Consider the following 17,658-nt stretch of genomic DNA (forward strand, 5'->3'; position numbering starts at 1 on the left):
GGCTATGGTTGGCAAGGAGCGTGCACCACATGAAATAATGACGACTGTGCTGATGCATGTGAAGGAATGGGGGGAAGTACATGGTGTAGCACCTCGACCTCCAAAAGTGATTGTTCATCAAAGATGGGAATCTCCTGAGGCGGGCTGGGTGAAGATCAATGCGGACGGAGCCACGACATAGGTTGGAGAAAAAGGAGGGGGGAGTGGTTTTACGGGATCAAAACGGGGCATATATAGCCGGAGCCTGCTACTATTTCCCTCAGGTTGCGGATCCGGAAGCTGCAAAGATCCTTGCCTGTAAGAAAGCGTTGCAACTGGCGAGGGAGCGTAATGTCAATAAGGTGCACATTGAGCTGGACTGTCAGACGGTGGTGAAAATGATCAATGAACCAGCCAGAAACCTGAGCGCCGTTGGGCCTTGGATTAGGGAGGTGAAGGAAATGGTCCGGTCTTTCGAAGATGCGAAGGTAACTTGGGTGCGACGCTCGGTGATTATTGCTGCACATAAGCTAGCACGTGTAGGGGTAGGGGATGAAATTTGTAATGTGTGGCTTATGGTTCCTCCAGACTCTATTCTAGATGTAATTGCGGATGAAATTCCGAGCTCTAATACTTAAATAAAGTGGAGTGTTTACCCTTCAAAAAAAAGTATGAACCCATATCCGACTACACCTTCAAAGGACTACAAGAGCATGCAGAGCCCGACCAGTTCGACATGCATGTGAAAGGGTGCTTCTAGTCTTTCAGATCGCCTCCATGACCCTTGAACGGTAAGCTTTTTGTCCTTGGAGAAAGCAACAAACGGGAAAGTTTGACAACTATTTGAGGAGGATAGTGTTTTGACTAAAATCAAAACAAATAGATAATTTTTTTAGAAAATGTGTTTTTTCTTTTTTTTTGCGGGAAAGAAAATGTGTTTTTCAAACAAACATGTTCATGTATTCTACATGCCTGTAAATTTTATGAAAGAATACATGTGTCGTGATTTGAGAAAACAACAAAAACATGTTCGAAGGCTACTTTCTCTAGCATGGATTTTGCTGTTTTCACATGTTCTTTTCTCACATTTTTATAGATAACACGAAAATGTCTGTCATAAACAGTTTCATAATTTTTAATTTTTAATTGTACATTACTTCTATTGTACTGTCAGCTTGAGCAGAGTTTTTTTTTAGACAAAGCCTGAGCAGAGTTTCTTTTTTTTGAGTCGTTGCCCAAAGAAGGCCCAAACCCAAAACCTTGCCTGAGAAACAAAAAAAAAAAAAAAACCCCAAAACCGCCCAAGTGCCTCCCGACCGCCATCGCAGTTATGGATTCCTCCCCCTCCGCCTCCCCCGCGGCGGCGGCGGCTGCGCCTGCTGCTGGTGCTGCTGCCGCCACGGACCGGTACACGTTCAGGCCGGGGCTGCGGTGGCAGCCGGAAGTCGAGGAGTACTTCGCGTCGGCGTACGGCCGCGACCACTTCGCCCGCATCTCCCAAGCCCTTGCGTGAGTTCGGTTAAATTCCTGCTAATCTTAGGTTCCTTGCTGGTTATTGCTTTGATTTCGGACGAGGGTAGCTGGAATAGATCCTTAGGGTCTTTGCCGCGATAAGCTTAAACATTTTTCTGCGGGCGGCCTTGCCCTTAGACAGCCGGTGCCTATGCTTTTGTTAGTTTTGTGTACTTCAATGTTCCACTGGAAACTCGAAAAGCTTTTCATCTCGATGCGTTGATAGCAGAATAGTTATGTACGAGCCCAAAGAAGGGTCGGAAGCAACACCGCTAGACCCACTGCAGCACTGCCTCAGTGCCCCTGTCTTTGCCTGCAGACAGACCTCTGCCGTGATTGTGTCGGGGAAGCTGGTGGGTGTTGGGCTACATTGTGGAAGAAGTCGGCATTGTGCTGCTTCGAGATCCACCATGCCACAGCATGCTCATTGAATAGGTAGGTGCCCTTTCGAGGGGCGGTGTGGGCAGAGTGGATGTCTTGCTGTCACCAATCCACGAAGTATTCTCCAACAATGGGCAGCCGGGTGGTCGATTGAATCCATGAAAGGGCCTCGTGCCATAAGGTTCAGGGAAGAGGCAGCCGGTGAGGAGGCGGGCCATGGTCTCCTCTGACTGTTCACAAAGCAAGCGCCATGGGGCATGCTGCAAGCCACGCTTCGCGAGCCTGCCTGCAGTCTAACAATGGTCATCTGTTAAGGTTGAACTGCGGAGGAGCCCAAGAGTTCAGTTAAGCTTCTAATGTCTTGGAAGAATAACGGCCTCATTGGTTCGAAGACTTTGTGGTTTAATTTCTCCTACATTGGATGATAGGAATACTTCGCCGTTTCTAAGAAACCAAAGCAATTTCATAGGAATCAAAACATTTACCACTTCCTCTATTTTGCACATGCATTTATATCATATTACTTTGCACAGTTTGCATAGGTTCATGCGAATAAAAGAGACAAAGAGGCCCTAAAAATCCAAATAGAAAACAAGCTTAACTCTGATCTCTCCTGCATGGTTCTTAAAAACAAGCTCAACTCTGAGACTGTTGTTCTATCCTAAGTCAGTCGACTATGATTCTGAAGTAATGTGAGACTACAGTGGCTGTGTACAAACAGAAACCAGGTGCTGATATGATTATGGAAAGACCAGTCTTAATCTAATGGCTAAAGCAAAACACAACTAGAATTACTGTTTCAAGATTTCCCAATACTTGTTTGACTTTAGACTTTCTACTTAGTTGCTCTGATGATTGAAGGAGGAAAAAAGTCTTTTTGCATAGTAGTTAATTAAGTACTCCCTCCATCCCACGATATAAGAGCGTTTTCGACACTAGTGTCGAAAACGCTCTTATATTATGGGACGGAGGGAATAATTTTTTGTGTAAGTAAAAGTTTAGGATTTTTTATGTGATTAGGTTTAAGGATGAGGAATATGAGCATTTGCCTTTGCTTGTCTTGTTTTCAGTTTCCAACCTGCCAACTTGGTTGTGTAATTAACTTTATCCCTGCCTTTTCAGTACAACAAGGTGCAAAGCTTTTGCGTTTTCTCAAAAAAAAAAGAACATTTAAGCTGGAGAGAAATATAACTCAAAAAGGGGTATTTAAGAACAGAAGTGTGCTTTTACTTGGCCAATTGATTTATAGAAAATTCATCTTCAATTCACCACAAAAGTGTATTGATTGTCGAATTTTCTGATTCCATGACTGTCTGTTAATTTCCTAATTCATATGGTGTGAGGAGAATGGGTTTCGAGAAAGAGATGAAAAGCAAGATGATTTGGGGTTGAGAGTTAAAGCTTGTGAGGTTTGAGCATGTAACTGCAACTTGGCTCAAACCCCACCAACTGAACTTTGTTGTGCATATGCTTTCGCTGCTTCCACTTATTACTACAAACACCATTTGTATCACTTCACTGAGCATGTGGATGTTGCTAAATCGTAGCAACACTTCAAGGATATTATGATTATGGTGAGTTTTCTTGGGATAGTACTTTGTGTCCTTGGCTTCCTTCACATTATACTGTACATACTTTTCTTTACTATGTTTAGTCTTGGGAAATACCAAGTGGAAAACTAGAGTGGCTCGTGACTTCACCATGCAGTCAAGTAGAGATTGATGGTAGCAGTAGTAAAAGGAGCTAAATCTGCAGTTTCGTGCCAATTTCCAATGACCTACGGTGTTAATGTTATGTTATGACTAAACTAAGTTTAACTTTCTTGATCAGGCATCCTTCTTGCTACTCTTGCATCCGTGTGAATACTCTAAAGTCTACCACTCATACTGTCATGCAAAAACTGCTGAAATTGGTAAATCAGAATGGACTTTCTTGTGGATTTAATGGTTTGAAGATCGGTGAGCAGAATGGTGGAGAGCAAGCACATGAAGGGAGTTACCTGGTGCACAAGTGCCCGTATTCAGGCCTTGAAAATGTTCTATTTATTCGAGGTTCAGGACCACATGCTCTGCATTACAATGACCAACCTGGTCACTCTATGAAGGAGATAATTGTAAGTCGAAAATGTGCAGAGTCAGTTCTTCGAGGAGCCCAGGTGTGTTCTAAAAACCACCACCATCTTTCAAAAGACACTGTTGGTTATTCCTTCCATATTTTTTTCAGACCCTTCCACATTGACGTAGGACATTAGACTTCTTTTTTGCCATTCAAGTCTTGCATGATGTCAAGTTTTGCGTTATCACTCCCAATCCCAAATTTATTTGCCACATTTTTCATGCATGTTTATCTACTTCTCAGTAAGTCAAAACATCGTTCGTAATGTCACAAACATGCTCATGATGCACTGGGAATACCTACTGTATCTTACTAAACTACCTTTAACAAGTTCGGAATGATTGTTGTTGCCCTTCTACAGTTAGCTAATTTATTTCCCTTTTTCTGGTTAAATGTAATATGCTTATATTGTTTTTTCCCTTTGCTGACTATTGCATCTATTTATTTTCTCTTGAGCTTTTTGACCTGCATTCGATAAATTACTGAAAAGAGTTCTCAGAAGTCCTTGGTGCTAGACTGGGTGGTGTACATTGATCTTAATGTCTTCATCCATCTACATCTTTTCCCTGGAATTTGAAATTTGGAATACCTTATTTACTACTCGTAGATGCTATCTCACTGCAAGTTCACTGTTATTACGAAGCACACACTCCCTTTTCTGTATGTTTGATCTTTCCTGTTCATTTGCTTTATCTTTAGGTGTATGTCCCTGGTGTTTTAGCTTGCAGTGCACATGTTGAAAAGGGTGATAAGGTTGCAGTGTCAGTCGCTATTGAACAACCTGTCAAGGACAGTGGTTGGGCTGTTGGTATAACACGAGGAATCGTTCTACAGGGGTTGCAGTCAGGCGAGTTTTTGTAGTGGAAGTTGCCAGTTCTCTTTGATGCCTTGTTGAATAAATTGATATGTTTTTTCTTATATGCCTTAGAATAGATGGTTGAGCTGTATTTGTTTTAGTTTGGTGTACAATGTTGTTTCCCCTGATCAAAATACAAGGTCATAAGTTGTAAAGTCTACTTAACATTGCAGATGCACATTATGAAGAGAGAAAGGGTTTGTACATTGGTCAAGGGATTGCTGCAATGTCAAGGGCAGGAATATTTCGTGTTCTTCATGGAGTTGCAGTAGAGATGACTGAGAGGGTATACAAACTACCATCTTTTAATGGTATGTTTTTTTCTTGAATACACAAGAGAGCTGCATATCGTTGCATTAAGAAAAAGTGTATAGAAGATTAGAAGTACAACCCCACAAATCCAAACAAACAACACCAAATTACATATGCGTTAGTGACAGCAAAACGACCATGACCGAAGCAATTAAACTACTAAACATCCTCAGTTGACAGTAGCCTTAAGCTGCACGAACCACTTAGCTCCTGCCAAATAGTAATTTTTTTGATACATTTTTGTGCAAAGGAGCAAAGAACATCGCTTCCATGCGACGCGAAAGACGTTGGTCATCCGCTTAACTCCGAGGTTTAACCAGTCTGCCTTCTCCTTCAGGAACCGCAGGGCGTCCCGTTGGTTGTCATTTAGAAAGGGGTTGAGCCAGGACTATTTAGTCTCCCGATGGTGCAGAGCGGACAATGTTCCGAAACGGTGCACTAGAATTCTAATGGAACCCGGGTCATGACTGCTTTGACAGAGCACAGGGCAGGCAGTCGCCTTGCCTCTGCGGTGTGAACGACGAGGGCCTTCGATATCCCTGGGCGTGAAGATGGTTCATCGATGGAGGACGGCGACGGTGTCAATTGGTGCTCTTGCGTCTGTGGAGCCGGGGAATTAACCACCCCGACATTTTCTTTGTTCCCGACCTCCGTTCTCCACTGCAGAAGCTCGGGGTTGGCCTGCAGGTGGGCTTCTTGAAGTGGCGCCTCCAGATTGCGCCCTATCATCCGGTGCGGCCTGGTTGGCTCCCTCGCTGTGCTCGTCCTCTTCGAAAGCGGAGGTGATGTTGGGGCAAGGAGGAGCTTGGGTGATCGGCACCGCTATCAGTGCCCCAGCAAAAGTGCGCAACATGGTATGAAGGGTCACGACTGGAGTGCCCATTGAGGCACCAGCCAGATCGGCGCCTATCTTGCGTCGTGGCCTGCAAGACAAATTATATATAAAAAGCAAGTCTACTATAATGGACAGAGTAGCTGAAAACATGACTTGTAGGTCTTCTTTAAGCCTTGCTCGGACTTTTTCGTGGTGGCGCCAGTAGAACGATGACCCGTGGCGCTGGGCGAGGAATGGCTGGAGCCGAGCTGGTAGCTAGGTCCAGGCGTATCTTCTGGCGCTTCTCCCACCTTTCTTCCTCTTTAGGCGGATTTGGCGGGTCGACCTGGGAGCTTGGTGCCCCTTCATCTAGGGTGCGCTTCACAACAATAAAGCCTTCCGTGCTGGAGTTCGACAACCCCTCGTTGTGGGAGGCCGGCGTACGTGTGGCAGTCTAGGAGTTGTCCACGGAGTGAAGGAATGTCATCTCTGAGGTCTCTTCGTCCTTGGGCTGCAGAGCCGATGAATGGTCTCCATGAGCGATGTGGCCGAGTAAAGAACAAATTATCAGTCAGTTTGGATTATGAGGATTGACAAAGCGGAAAAGATGAGTGATGTTTACCTCGGCAGCGAGCACCTTGGCTGAGAAGCCCATGTTGGATAGTGCTGTGGGAAAGTCCGACATCTTCCCCTTGAATAGCAGGGAGAGCATCTCTTGGACGAATTTGGATTCAAAGAAGGGATCCCATATTGCCCTCGTGGGATCATCTTCCTTTGTGTACCTATGCATTGGGTGAGCTCGGGATTGAAGTGGCTGGATACCTCGGCTTAGGGCCACATGCATCACGTGCACATGGGTCACGCCTTTGTCGGCTAGATCGCACACTCTACGGTGAAGTCTCTTCACCGTGGCTGTTTCTACCAAATTGTTTTTGGGACTTCAGGAATGACGTTATTGGGGAACTGATTGGGGGAACCTGGCTAAAAAGTGTGACTATACCAGCTTGGGGAGGGTTGTGGACGTAGAACCACTCTTCTTGCCATGTTTTTATTGGTTTCCAAGAAGTCGCCGATGAGTTACTCGGATCTAGCCACTTGGAAGTACCTCCTCCACAAGCCGAAGTGGGTTTCGACACAAAGAAAGGTCTCATAAAGGGTGATGAAGCACAAGATCGAGGGGGGGGGGAGATGGTGGATTTTGAGGCAATAGAAATGCAGAAGACCTCAAAAGAAAGGATGAATGGGAAATCCAATACCGTGGATGAGGAAGGGGGATGAAAAATAACCTGTTCGTGTTGCTCCGGCTTGGGCACGGCCTCCGCCAAGACATCGCCGTTCTCCGCCACGATGACCGGAGAGCGCGAGAAGGCGACGGTAGGCTGAGGGAGACGACCACCGTTTGCGAGGCGTTCTAGCTGGCCGCCGGTTAGTGGAAGACATCCGCTTGCCCTTGGTCTTCGATGGGACCTCCTTGCGGGCGATGACCTTCCCGGTGTTGACGGGCTCGCCGTTCATCAGGCGGCGCTTGCCCATGGTGGCGTGGTGGTGCTGCGTTGGGGCTGTAGTGTGGCCGCGTAGCGGAGCAGCAGGACGCGGCAGCGGTGCGAGGAAGAAGGAAGCGGAGGAGGTGAGTGTAAAGCCCTCCCCCTCTCGGTTCATTGCCCTTATATAGGTGTATGGGAGGTTGAACAACGGCATCAATTAACGCCACGCAGCAAGCTATCTCTTCGTATCCTGATAACAGCGTTAAAGGCGCATGGGGATCGCGGAGTCTGTCGTTAGTTGCGTGCGGGAATCGAGGCGCACGTCGTTAGTTCATGGGACGTGGCCTTGGTGTGGCCCACTCCCACACTGTCACTTTGACTAGTGGTTCAGGTCTGACACATGGTCCGGTTTGACTAGCTGATGAGACCCGTCCGGTCTGACAAGCAAGACTGGACAAGTTGAGTTTGTCAATGTCGCGTGGGAGTTCAGCCTGCGAGGGTTGGATGCGCGGAATTTTTTTTGTGGCGCAGGTCAGCTATCTTCATCAACAATTCCAGACCGAAGTTGTTCGTGCAACTTCGGAAGCAGTCTGTCATTTGAGTCATTCGAAGGCCGAGTGCAAGTAGATGCTGTTAGGGAAAGCTTTGAAGAACCAGTTTCAACCTCGGCAAGCTGAAGACAATGTGCAGTTCGGTGCTGGTCAAGGTGCAACCAAGTTTGAAGACCGATTCAGGGTTACAGGCGGTGTTACGGCCCAGGGGTGCCGCACCATGTCGGTTGCCAATCCAAGGGTGCCATTTAGGCTGGTTTTGCCCTAGGCCATCAGTACAGCCCACGGGCCTCGTAATTGAAGACTCTAGAAGCCTTGCCATCAAATACAAGGAAGCGAGAGCGATGGAGGACTCCCCTCCACGTACGTAGCCGACTAGTTGTGTAACCCTAGGGGCCTCGGTATGTTATATAAGCCGAGGCCGAGCTAGTCGATAGATACATTACAATCCCTTTTCATACTTGTACTTTGTACACCCCAATCGCAATATACTCAGCAGTAGTAGGGTTTTACCTCCACCAAGAGGGCCCGAACCTGGGTAAACTCGCCTCCTTGTTTCCCCTCCGACAATCACCACGGCAGGATACCTTACCGAGGGATTTGCCGGAATCATCTCCGACTGTTGGCCATTGGAGCCTAGCCCCCAAGGCCAATATATAGATGCATGTATAGAAGAAGAGGAATATAGAGCGAGGTTCCAAACTTTTTCCCAAGTTAACCACATCGTATCAGAGCAGGGTTGATGGAGACGCTCTATCCTGGTGGCTGCCGGCAGCGTGTCACTATGACGACCTGCAAATCGACGATGCTAGGAAGTCAAGTTAATAGGGGGCTTGAATGTGCGCGCGCGCATGTGTGTGTTTGTCAGAGCCTGGTTCACTTAAGAAGAGGAATAGAGAAGTGAGGTTCAAGAAATTTCACCAAGTTAATCACATAGATAAAGTGATTATATGTTGTTATCATTCTTAAGTGTGCCTCATTAGTAATTAATAGATACCCCAAAGTCAGTTTTATGAAAAATTTCGCTTGAGTTCTATACTTTTCTGTGCGTAAAACTTAGGGCTCTGATGATATTTTCTCATAGGACCTGTACTTGAGGTATCTTAAAATAGTTAGTAAGATATTTTGAGAATGAAAAATCGATATAATAGATTTGTTTAAGAAGTATATTGAATATGGGAGTACCATGGCAATGATCTTCATGAAGTATATCTGGCCTAAAGCTAACTTTACCTGAGCAATCGTCTGTGGTAGTGAGAACTAGTGCCAATGATCCCCACAAAGTTACCATTAGCCATAGTTAGCTTCCATATTTCCATAACGGACATTTCACTGTAAATCATATCTGTTGTTCTGGACTAGTAACCAACACATATATTTATCTTGAGTTTGACCTACTAGTTCGTGGACCGTGGTGATATGCATTCCAAAGCTCAGAAAAAGTGATATAGCATGGAACTGTGGATGATGCAAAATGCCTTTCGCATCTGTTGTACTGTACATTTTCAGATTCATTAAAACTAACTGTCCTTTTCTTTTATCATTTAGACGTGCTTGAAGGGGAGATATTTCTTCAAAATTTGCCAAGTATTGTGGCTGCTCGTGTCCTTGGTATGACTTGTATTTTTTTTTAGAACATTTCTTTGTTGTTACATCAACCAGAAGTGTGATTTTATCCAACTCATTTTATCTGTTGCTGTGGTCTTTATTATTTGTATGTATAATATGTATCTGAAAACAAACTGCTGCTCGCTTTCTAGCAAGTTAGGATTAAGTAAAGGTACGGGGTAAACAATAAAAGAATGGCTACAGCTAAGGAAATAGTAGTTGTAGGATGGTGTCATGACCTCACTGAGACCGACTAAGAGTCGGGGACAAGCAACCTAAGAAGGTGTTCGTGGAGGGCAGAGGCACCGCTAAGCACACCCGTCGGCCACCCTATGCAGAAGAGCCTGAATGTTTGGCCTAGCTCCCTCGAACATCCTGGCACTCCAATGCTTCCAAACTTCCCAGGCCTCTAGGACAGATTCCGTATGCTGAGGACCTCCCTTTCGCACATGTAGACCCACATCCTTACCATGGTCTTGTCCAGTATCACCATCCTATTGATATGGTGAGAATAACAATGTGAATGATAATGTGTCTGCTCAATTGCCCATGGACCCTGGACACCCTCCTACCCTGGTTAGAGACCAACAGCTGCAAGATGGTCAGTCTTCAGAGCCTCCTTCCTCTGTTAAGATCTAGCTGATTGATAATAGTGATGCATATTCAGACAGTGTTAGCGACAGTGCTCCTGATCATGAGAGTGTCGCTGTGGACACTGCTTGGGCTAACTCTCCTGTCAGTCTTTAGGAAGCGGTGGAGTTGCTCTTCGAATGGCAAAATATTCAGATTCTTAAATGTCTTTTTCTATTGTTAACATCAAAGCTCCTGAAAAGAGGGTCACTGTAGACATGCAGGATCTCAGCCACCCTTTCCCTCAAACTTATTGTCAATATGAGTACTTCTGCTGACCTTCGTACTGCCGCTAAGAAGCTTTGCTTTGATCGGAATCTGTCAGAGGACCCGCTGCTACTGCTCCCACAGCATGTTTCCTGTTTTGATCGTTTTGAGGATCGCTTCCAGGATGATAGAGGTGTTCGGATCACCTACTTCAGGTGCAAACGCAAACTGTTCATGTCTGAAGCTTCACTCAGGAGGAGCGCTCACATAAGCCAGCTTCATGATGGTCTCAAGATGCCATACCCTCTGCAATCTAAGAAGGGCAAGCTCCCGGGGGTCTCATCTCCTTCCTGCAAGAAGCCCTCTTCTAAAACCTGGAGTTGGACATCACACCACCTTATTGCCAGCCTGCACCTTATCTGCCCCTGGACACCACCCAGGCCACTGGAACTGGCTACTGTGGCATCCCTCCAATGCAGCAAAGCTTCAGCTTCCAAGGATTATCAATGAAGATGTGGACTGATGGCCTTGGTGGGATGGGCTCCTTTGTGCCCTTCAAATCTTTTGGTTTTTTGAACTTTATCTATGTTTGTTATCACTGCTGGCCTATAGCCGTTTGCTTATGTGTCATGTTGGGATTGCTTTTGGGTTATCTCATTTGCTATGGCCATGCTGTTAGGTGTATGTCATTGACGGACAGCTATGCTGCTCGTCCTTATGATCTCTAACTGTTTAAATATGGATAGAAATGTTTCCTGTGGAGGTGGCCGCCGAACTTGGAGTAGGAGCTGGCGTGGGGCTGTTGGGAGGGGAGGCACCGGGAGGGGCAGGGGTAGGTTAGAGGGCATGAGCTATAGCCTGTCTTTACGTATTTTATTTAACTGAAACTACAAAAGAAGTTGTTGGAATAGTCAACCAATTACTCTTGCTAAGAAACAAAGCAGTTGAAATGTTGAACCGTGGGACATCTGATTTAGTTTTCTCCTAGCAACATGCATGTCCACATATGGTTGACCTACAAGATATTACTTGCATGCTTTGGAATTTTGCTTCTGTAATTATAATGGCTTCTAGACCTTGGGTTATCCTGGGTTTGAGTGTTTTTTCATATAAACAACAGTATTTCCTGTCCTGATGTGTTTATGTGCAATTTTTTTATTTTTTATTTTATTTAACAGATCCCCGGCCAGGAGAGCAAATATTGGACATGTGTGCTGCTCCAGGAGGGAAAACAACAGCAATTGCTATCCTTATGAGGGACAAAGGAGAAATTGTTGCCCTTGATAGATCTCACAATAAGGTAATTCATTATGTTAGATTCAGCATACGATATTGCATCGAGTTAATGTTGCCGTCTGAGCTTATGTGGTCATGTTTCTCCCCTGCATGTTGTGTCCGGGTCATGGTTTGATGTGTTATATATGGCTTCATGAAATATCCTTCTTTCATGACAAAAGGCAAATAGAAACTACAGTGGTTTGTGCTGGTCTTTTGTGGAACTAGAGAAGGGAAGAAAAGATTGTGAATCTCAAGCTTTGTTCGGATTGGTAACACAATAATGCATGCTCACCCTCATCTGTGTCAATGAGCTCTGAGCTATGGTTGATTTATTTGGGGAAGGTAAAAATAGAATTTCAAAAGCGGAAAGGCAATTATTCTGGGCTGGGTGATCCTCTTCTTTAGAAACACCGAGTACAACCTTAAAGCACACACATACATGCACCTACAAAAGAATAGAGTCACATAGCTTTAAGATTGATGAAGTCACCAGGCACCTCGCTATCGGCAGGAAGCCTCTCATTGAAGGAACATCATGCCTTGGTGAAACACACATGGCCGCAAACTTGGGGTTTGAACCCTAGTGGGCTAGGGGTACAATCAACCTTCTCGCCATCCAACCACAACTTGGTCCTATGGGTTGGGGTGATCCTGGCTAGGACTTTATAGTCTGACTCTTACTCTAGGATAACTCAATTCTAACTCCATTCTTTCCTAATTGATGATCCGACTCGTATGCAACATGGGTGCTTTCTGTTTGCTTCTCCAAAAGGCTAAAGCTAGTGCTCTCATCCTGTTAGACCTTATTCCATTTCTTACCCAGACTCAGTGATTTGGGTTTTATCTCCTATAAAACAAACCACTTTGCTCAGTCCGGCATGCTCCACCTCAAAGCTTGGCGCTGCTGCATATTGGAACTAGAGTGTCTGCGAAAAATTGGACTTTGTTGCGGTATGTCAGATATATGTGTCTCCAAAAGGAGTTCACCACATTTATTGAGGGTAGAGGACCAATTAAATAAAAGAGATTCTTGTGATAGATAATCTTATGACGCCGTGGCATGTCAAGGGAATTTTGCCCTATGGAGAGGCTACACATACATGAGGATGCCAAAAGGCTACAAGAGGATGCCAAGAGACTAGAATGCAAAAGGTCAAAAGACATCACTAATATAACACCCCCCCTCGAACTCATGGTGGATCCACAACACTGAGTTTGGAGAGATGAAATCCATGTTGCGCTCTAGTCTGGGCCTTCGTGAAGAAGTCTGCTAGTTGTAACTCAGAAGACACATACTGAAGAGCAATAACATGATCTTGCACAGCAGCGCGCACATAATAAGCATCAACACCAATATGCTTGGTAAGCTCATGCTTCACGGGATCCCACGCAATACTGATAGCACCAGTACTGTCTGACAAGAGGGTGGTAGGTGTAGTAACAGAAACACCTAAATCCTCCAGTAACCATCGTAACCAACCAAGTCACCTCTGCTGTCAGAAGAGCCATAGCTCGCAACTCAGTCTCTGCACTCGAACGGGAAACTGCAGTCTGTTTCCACATCTTTCAGGCAATGAGAGAACCACCAGAAAAAACACAGTAAGCAGAAAGTGAACGGCGATCCGTAGGATCACTAGCCCACGTAGCATTCAAATAGGCCTGGAGTTGTAACGAGCTGGAACGGGGGAAACCGAGATGACGAGAGATCGTGCCACGAAGATATCGTAGAACACGTAGAAGGTGACTATAGTGAACTGAAGTGGGAGCAGAACCAAACTGACTCAGAATATGGACATGATAGGAGATATCCGGACGCGTGACAAGAAGATAGACAAGACTCCCAACAAGATGACGATAACGCGTCGGATCAGACAAGGGCGAAGGTGAACATTGAGCTCCATAGGAGTCTCAACGGTGCGCTCATCCTCTATTTTTGAGTCGCCGAGCAAGCCAAGTCGCCGAGGCTGTGGCTAGTGGCTTGCTGGCTTGAGTCTGCGACTTGGCTTTATTACTCTCCCCAAGTCGCCATGGCTTAGAATAGGATTTAGGGGTAGAATTAGGAGTTATATTACCTTGTAATCTTTTATAGTTGGCAATGGAAATCCCTTTCTGACCTTGTGCAAGCTCGTCTTTGTTGATTGCAGGTGCACCTTGCAGTATAAATGTAATAGCAAGCATGAGCATCAAGTTGTTTGCACCTTGCAGTATATATGTAATAGGAAACTTGCACATTTGAGTTCAAATAAAGAGGAGAACTTACTTCTTGTGTGTCCATCTGTCCCAATTTGTTTTCCTTGATGATCCTTTTTTCTTTGCACCTGATCACCTGATTCAGATAAGGAAAACAGCAGCAGTTCTACATATAAATACCATCACAGATCACAGCAACAAGTATTACAACAGAAATTAAGCATTAGTTCATTACATTTAACTACGAACTACCAAGTTCTTAACTCTTAACAACCAGCCCCAAATCGACCCCAAATCCTATGTCCAAAATAAGGGATAAGGCACACCAGCCCAACCCCCAAGCCCCCAACTCCATATGTCCAAAAAGAAGCCACACGGTCCACACCAGTCCCAAATCCTATGTCCAAAAGAAGGCACACCAGCCCCAAATCCTATGTCCAGAATAAGGCACACCAGCCCCAAGAGCCCCCAACTCCATATGTCCAAAATGAAGCCACACCAGCCCAAGTTCCATCAGTCGTCCTAGTAATCCAGATCATCATCAAAGCCAATGGAGCCTCTCTCTTCACCTCCACCTTCACCTTCACCTTGATTTCCCTCTTGATCATCTTCACTTGTTGAATAATCTTCAAGATCAACCTCCTGATTTGCATCCTCCTCCTCGTCCTCATCTTCTCCAACTTGGTTTTGCACTCGAGATCGAGAATAGACATGGGTAACAGCAGCCTGGCTCCCACTCCCACGGCTTCTAAGGTTGCGCAATGGACCTTCAGATGCACCGACAGCTTCGTCAACTTGAGCCCAAGTGATATCAGCCCCTTCATAAACCGGCTGGGCATTATGGTCAACCCATTCATTGTCCCATTGTAAGTCTTCTAGGACTAATGGGTCAGACCTAGTCCCTTTGGAGCCTTCCTCACAAATCTTTTGGAACCTATCGGCATTCTTCCGGTTGTATTGAACATATGACAAATCATTAAGTCTTTGGAACTCCAACCTATTTCTCTTTTTGCTATGGATCTGAAAACAACATACAAGAAAACAATTAGCAAGGCTACCATAAGCACCCCACCAAAGAACTACAGAAGTACAATGAACATCAAGTTGGTACTTACTACTTACATTTTGAAAGCAAGACCATTTTCGTTCACAACCGGAAGCTGAAGCACAAAGGCTAACTATGTGCTTTGCTAAATGTTGCAGCTCATAAGCAAGGCCACCATAAGCACCCCACCAAAGAACTACATAAGTACAAATGAAGACAATGTTAGAATTCGTAAGCCAAAAAAGATAGGTGCTGAAATTTATGAAAAAGTAGAAGGCTAGAGCTGAAGTAACTTACGAGGACTCTTTTTTGTTCGGTCATTGATTGCCAACTTAGAGCTGAAGCATTCACCTTCACCTCTTTCATAGTCATCAGCCAATCTACTTATCATGCTTGCTTTATCATCATCGGGCTCCATGTGCAATAGCACCTCATTAAACATATGCCTAAGCCTTTGACAATATCGTGCTTTCTCGGGCTTAGCTTTCAGACCATAGATCCTATTTGGGTTTAAGAATAGTGCAGCTCCATACAACTTCACCCCCATTTGAGATTCCCACTTGTCCTCTACTATTTTTGTCACCTTCTTAACCAACGTTGGTTTGTCATCTATCGCAGCCTTGATTCTCTCCTTTGCATAATCCATTGCTGCCATAACCTCGGGCATCGCCGGCTTCTCATCGCCATCAACAATCCTTAGCACCCTTAGAAGAGGTAGAGAAACTTTCATGCAAGTCTCTACCGAGTTCCAAAACCTAATGGACAGCACATCTTCTTGAACTTTTTGTCCCACCGGTGAGGTTGACAACTTATTGCTATGCCAAACATCACCCACAAACAATTCTTTGAGAGCTTGCCTATGTTTGTGCAAGCTTTGCAAGTTGAGAAAATTTGTGGCAAAGCGAGTAGCTCCAGCCCTCACAAGATCACGATTGCCGGTCTTCACTCTCATTTCATCTAAAACCTTGCCATGCCTGTAGATGAATGTAGACACCCTTTTTCCATTTGTAATACACTCGCTGAATTGCTTGATTTTGCAAATGGACTCCAACATAAGGTTCAAACAATGAGCTGCACAAGGGGTCCACCATAATGTAGGGATCCTCTCCGTTAAGAGTCTACCCGCTGCCTTGTAGTTAGCACCATTATCCATGCAAATCTGAACCACGTAGCCTCTTCCAATGTCGTTGATCCTTTTCTCCATCAAATCTGCCAACAATTCTTTGTTGGCTACTAGGGCTGATATGTCAACGCTATCAATGAAGAAAGTCCCGGCTGGACTATTGACAAGGAAGTTGACCAAGTGCCTAGTCCTCCCATCGGTCCACCCATCGAACGTTAGTGTGCAGCCATACTCTTGCCATGCCAGCTTATGTTGCTCTCTCAATGCATGTGTCTTCTTCTTTGCTTTCACAAGAAGTGGAAGCCTAAGAGCATGAATAGTTGGGGGGATGTAGCCTGGACCATATTGCCCGGTGGACTCCAATGCAATCTCAAAGGCTCTTGATCGGGTAACATTGAAGGGAATGGCATTAGCAAAGAAAAATGCTGCCCAATGATCATCAACTCTATCCTTATCCTCGGTGGTCCTTTTGAAGCAACCTGCGTTCAATGCGGCTTGAGAAGGATTCTTCGAGTGCCTTAGCTCAATGACTTCTTCCGGAGTCTTCCTAATCATCCCGGCAATTGTTCTTGAAGCCTTTTGTGTCGGTAATTCAGTTTGGACAGTCTCGGCCTTCCTTTTTGCTGTCCTACTACTAGTTTGAGTTGCTGTTGCATCCTCTTCTTCATCACCAGTTGCTGTATCTTCTTTATCAGACTCCCCTGGCATATTATGCTTCTTTGCGTAGGCCTTCATGAAATCCAGCATCTCCTTTGAAACAGCCTCTGGCACCTTCTTGCATTTTATAGAATTCTTCTTCCCTTTAGTACTAGCCCCAGCTAGGTGACGCTTGAACCTTGCTATTCCAGCATGCACATCTGTCCCGCAAAATGTGCATCGTATCTTATCCCTCCTGTTCATGTCATGCCAATACCCATACTTCCACCCAGGGTCTCCCGACTTTGCCTTCCGCTTAGGATCCTTGGATGGATCATACTGCTCAGGCTCAGGCCCATTGCCGCCGGCTGCACTATTGGCAATTTGGTCAGTCATCCTCTAGCTGCAGCCAAGGTGCCTGCAGAAAAAAACAGCACAACACAAGTAGTAATTAGTAATTACTAATTAGAGCAGCAGAGCACATCACTACATCAGTACATGGAGCAGCAGAGCACATCACTACATCAGTACATAGAGCAGCAGAGCACATAGATCTACAGCAGAGCCCACCCCACGCTATCTTTCCTTCGGTCCTTCTCCTTCCCCAGTCCCCACAGCAGCAGCAGCAGAGCACGCAGCAGCAGCAGCAGCAGAGCAGAGTATGCAGCAGCAGCAGCAGAGCACACAGCAGCAGAAGCAGAGCACACAACAGCAGAAGCAGAGCAAAGAGAGGCAGAGGGGGGACGAGCCATACCTGCAGGGTTTGCTGGCGCAGGCGCAGGAGAAGATGGAGGCGGAGGCGGAGGAGGCAGGTCACCGGCGGAGGAGGCTCTGGAGGGGCACGTCGCCGGCGGCCGTCGATCTGGAGTCCTAGGTCAGGAGACCCGCGCGGTTTCCCTCCATTTCCCTCTCTTCCTCTGTAGTTCCCCCGTGGCCC

The 17,658-nt window shown here is 45.7% G+C and overlaps 1 protein-coding gene across 3 annotated transcripts in view; it reads left to right on the top strand.

Moving 5' to 3' along the window:
• Window positions 1-1,233: 1,233 nt before the first annotated feature.
• Window positions 1,234-17,658, top strand: part of LOC109784995 (rRNA (cytosine-C(5))-methyltransferase NOP2C) — a 45,502-nt gene continuing 29,077 nt past the window's right edge. For 2 of the 3 annotated variants that reach the window (XR_012189331.1, XM_045230723.2), the window contains exons 1-6: window positions 1,234-1,488; window positions 3,703-4,027; window positions 4,687-4,834; window positions 5,017-5,154; window positions 9,553-9,615; window positions 11,628-11,749. Coding sequence is in view for 2 of the 3 variants with exons in the window: in XM_045230723.2 (XP_045086658.1) it covers window positions 1,310-1,488; window positions 3,703-4,027; window positions 4,687-4,834; window positions 5,017-5,154; window positions 9,553-9,615; window positions 11,628-11,749 (975 nt within the window). In the remaining variant the exon portion in view is untranslated. The remainder of the gene's footprint in view (window positions 1,489-3,702; window positions 4,028-4,686; window positions 4,835-5,016; window positions 5,155-9,552; window positions 9,616-11,627; window positions 11,750-17,658) is intronic. The other variant, XM_020343608.3, reaches the window with a different exon arrangement.

The sequence above is a fragment of the Aegilops tauschii genome, chromosome 7 (assembly GCF_002575655.3).
Source record: "Aegilops tauschii subsp. strangulata cultivar AL8/78 chromosome 7, Aet v6.0, whole genome shotgun sequence".
In the NCBI taxonomy this organism is placed as follows: Eukaryota; Viridiplantae; Streptophyta; class Magnoliopsida; order Poales; family Poaceae; genus Aegilops; species Aegilops tauschii.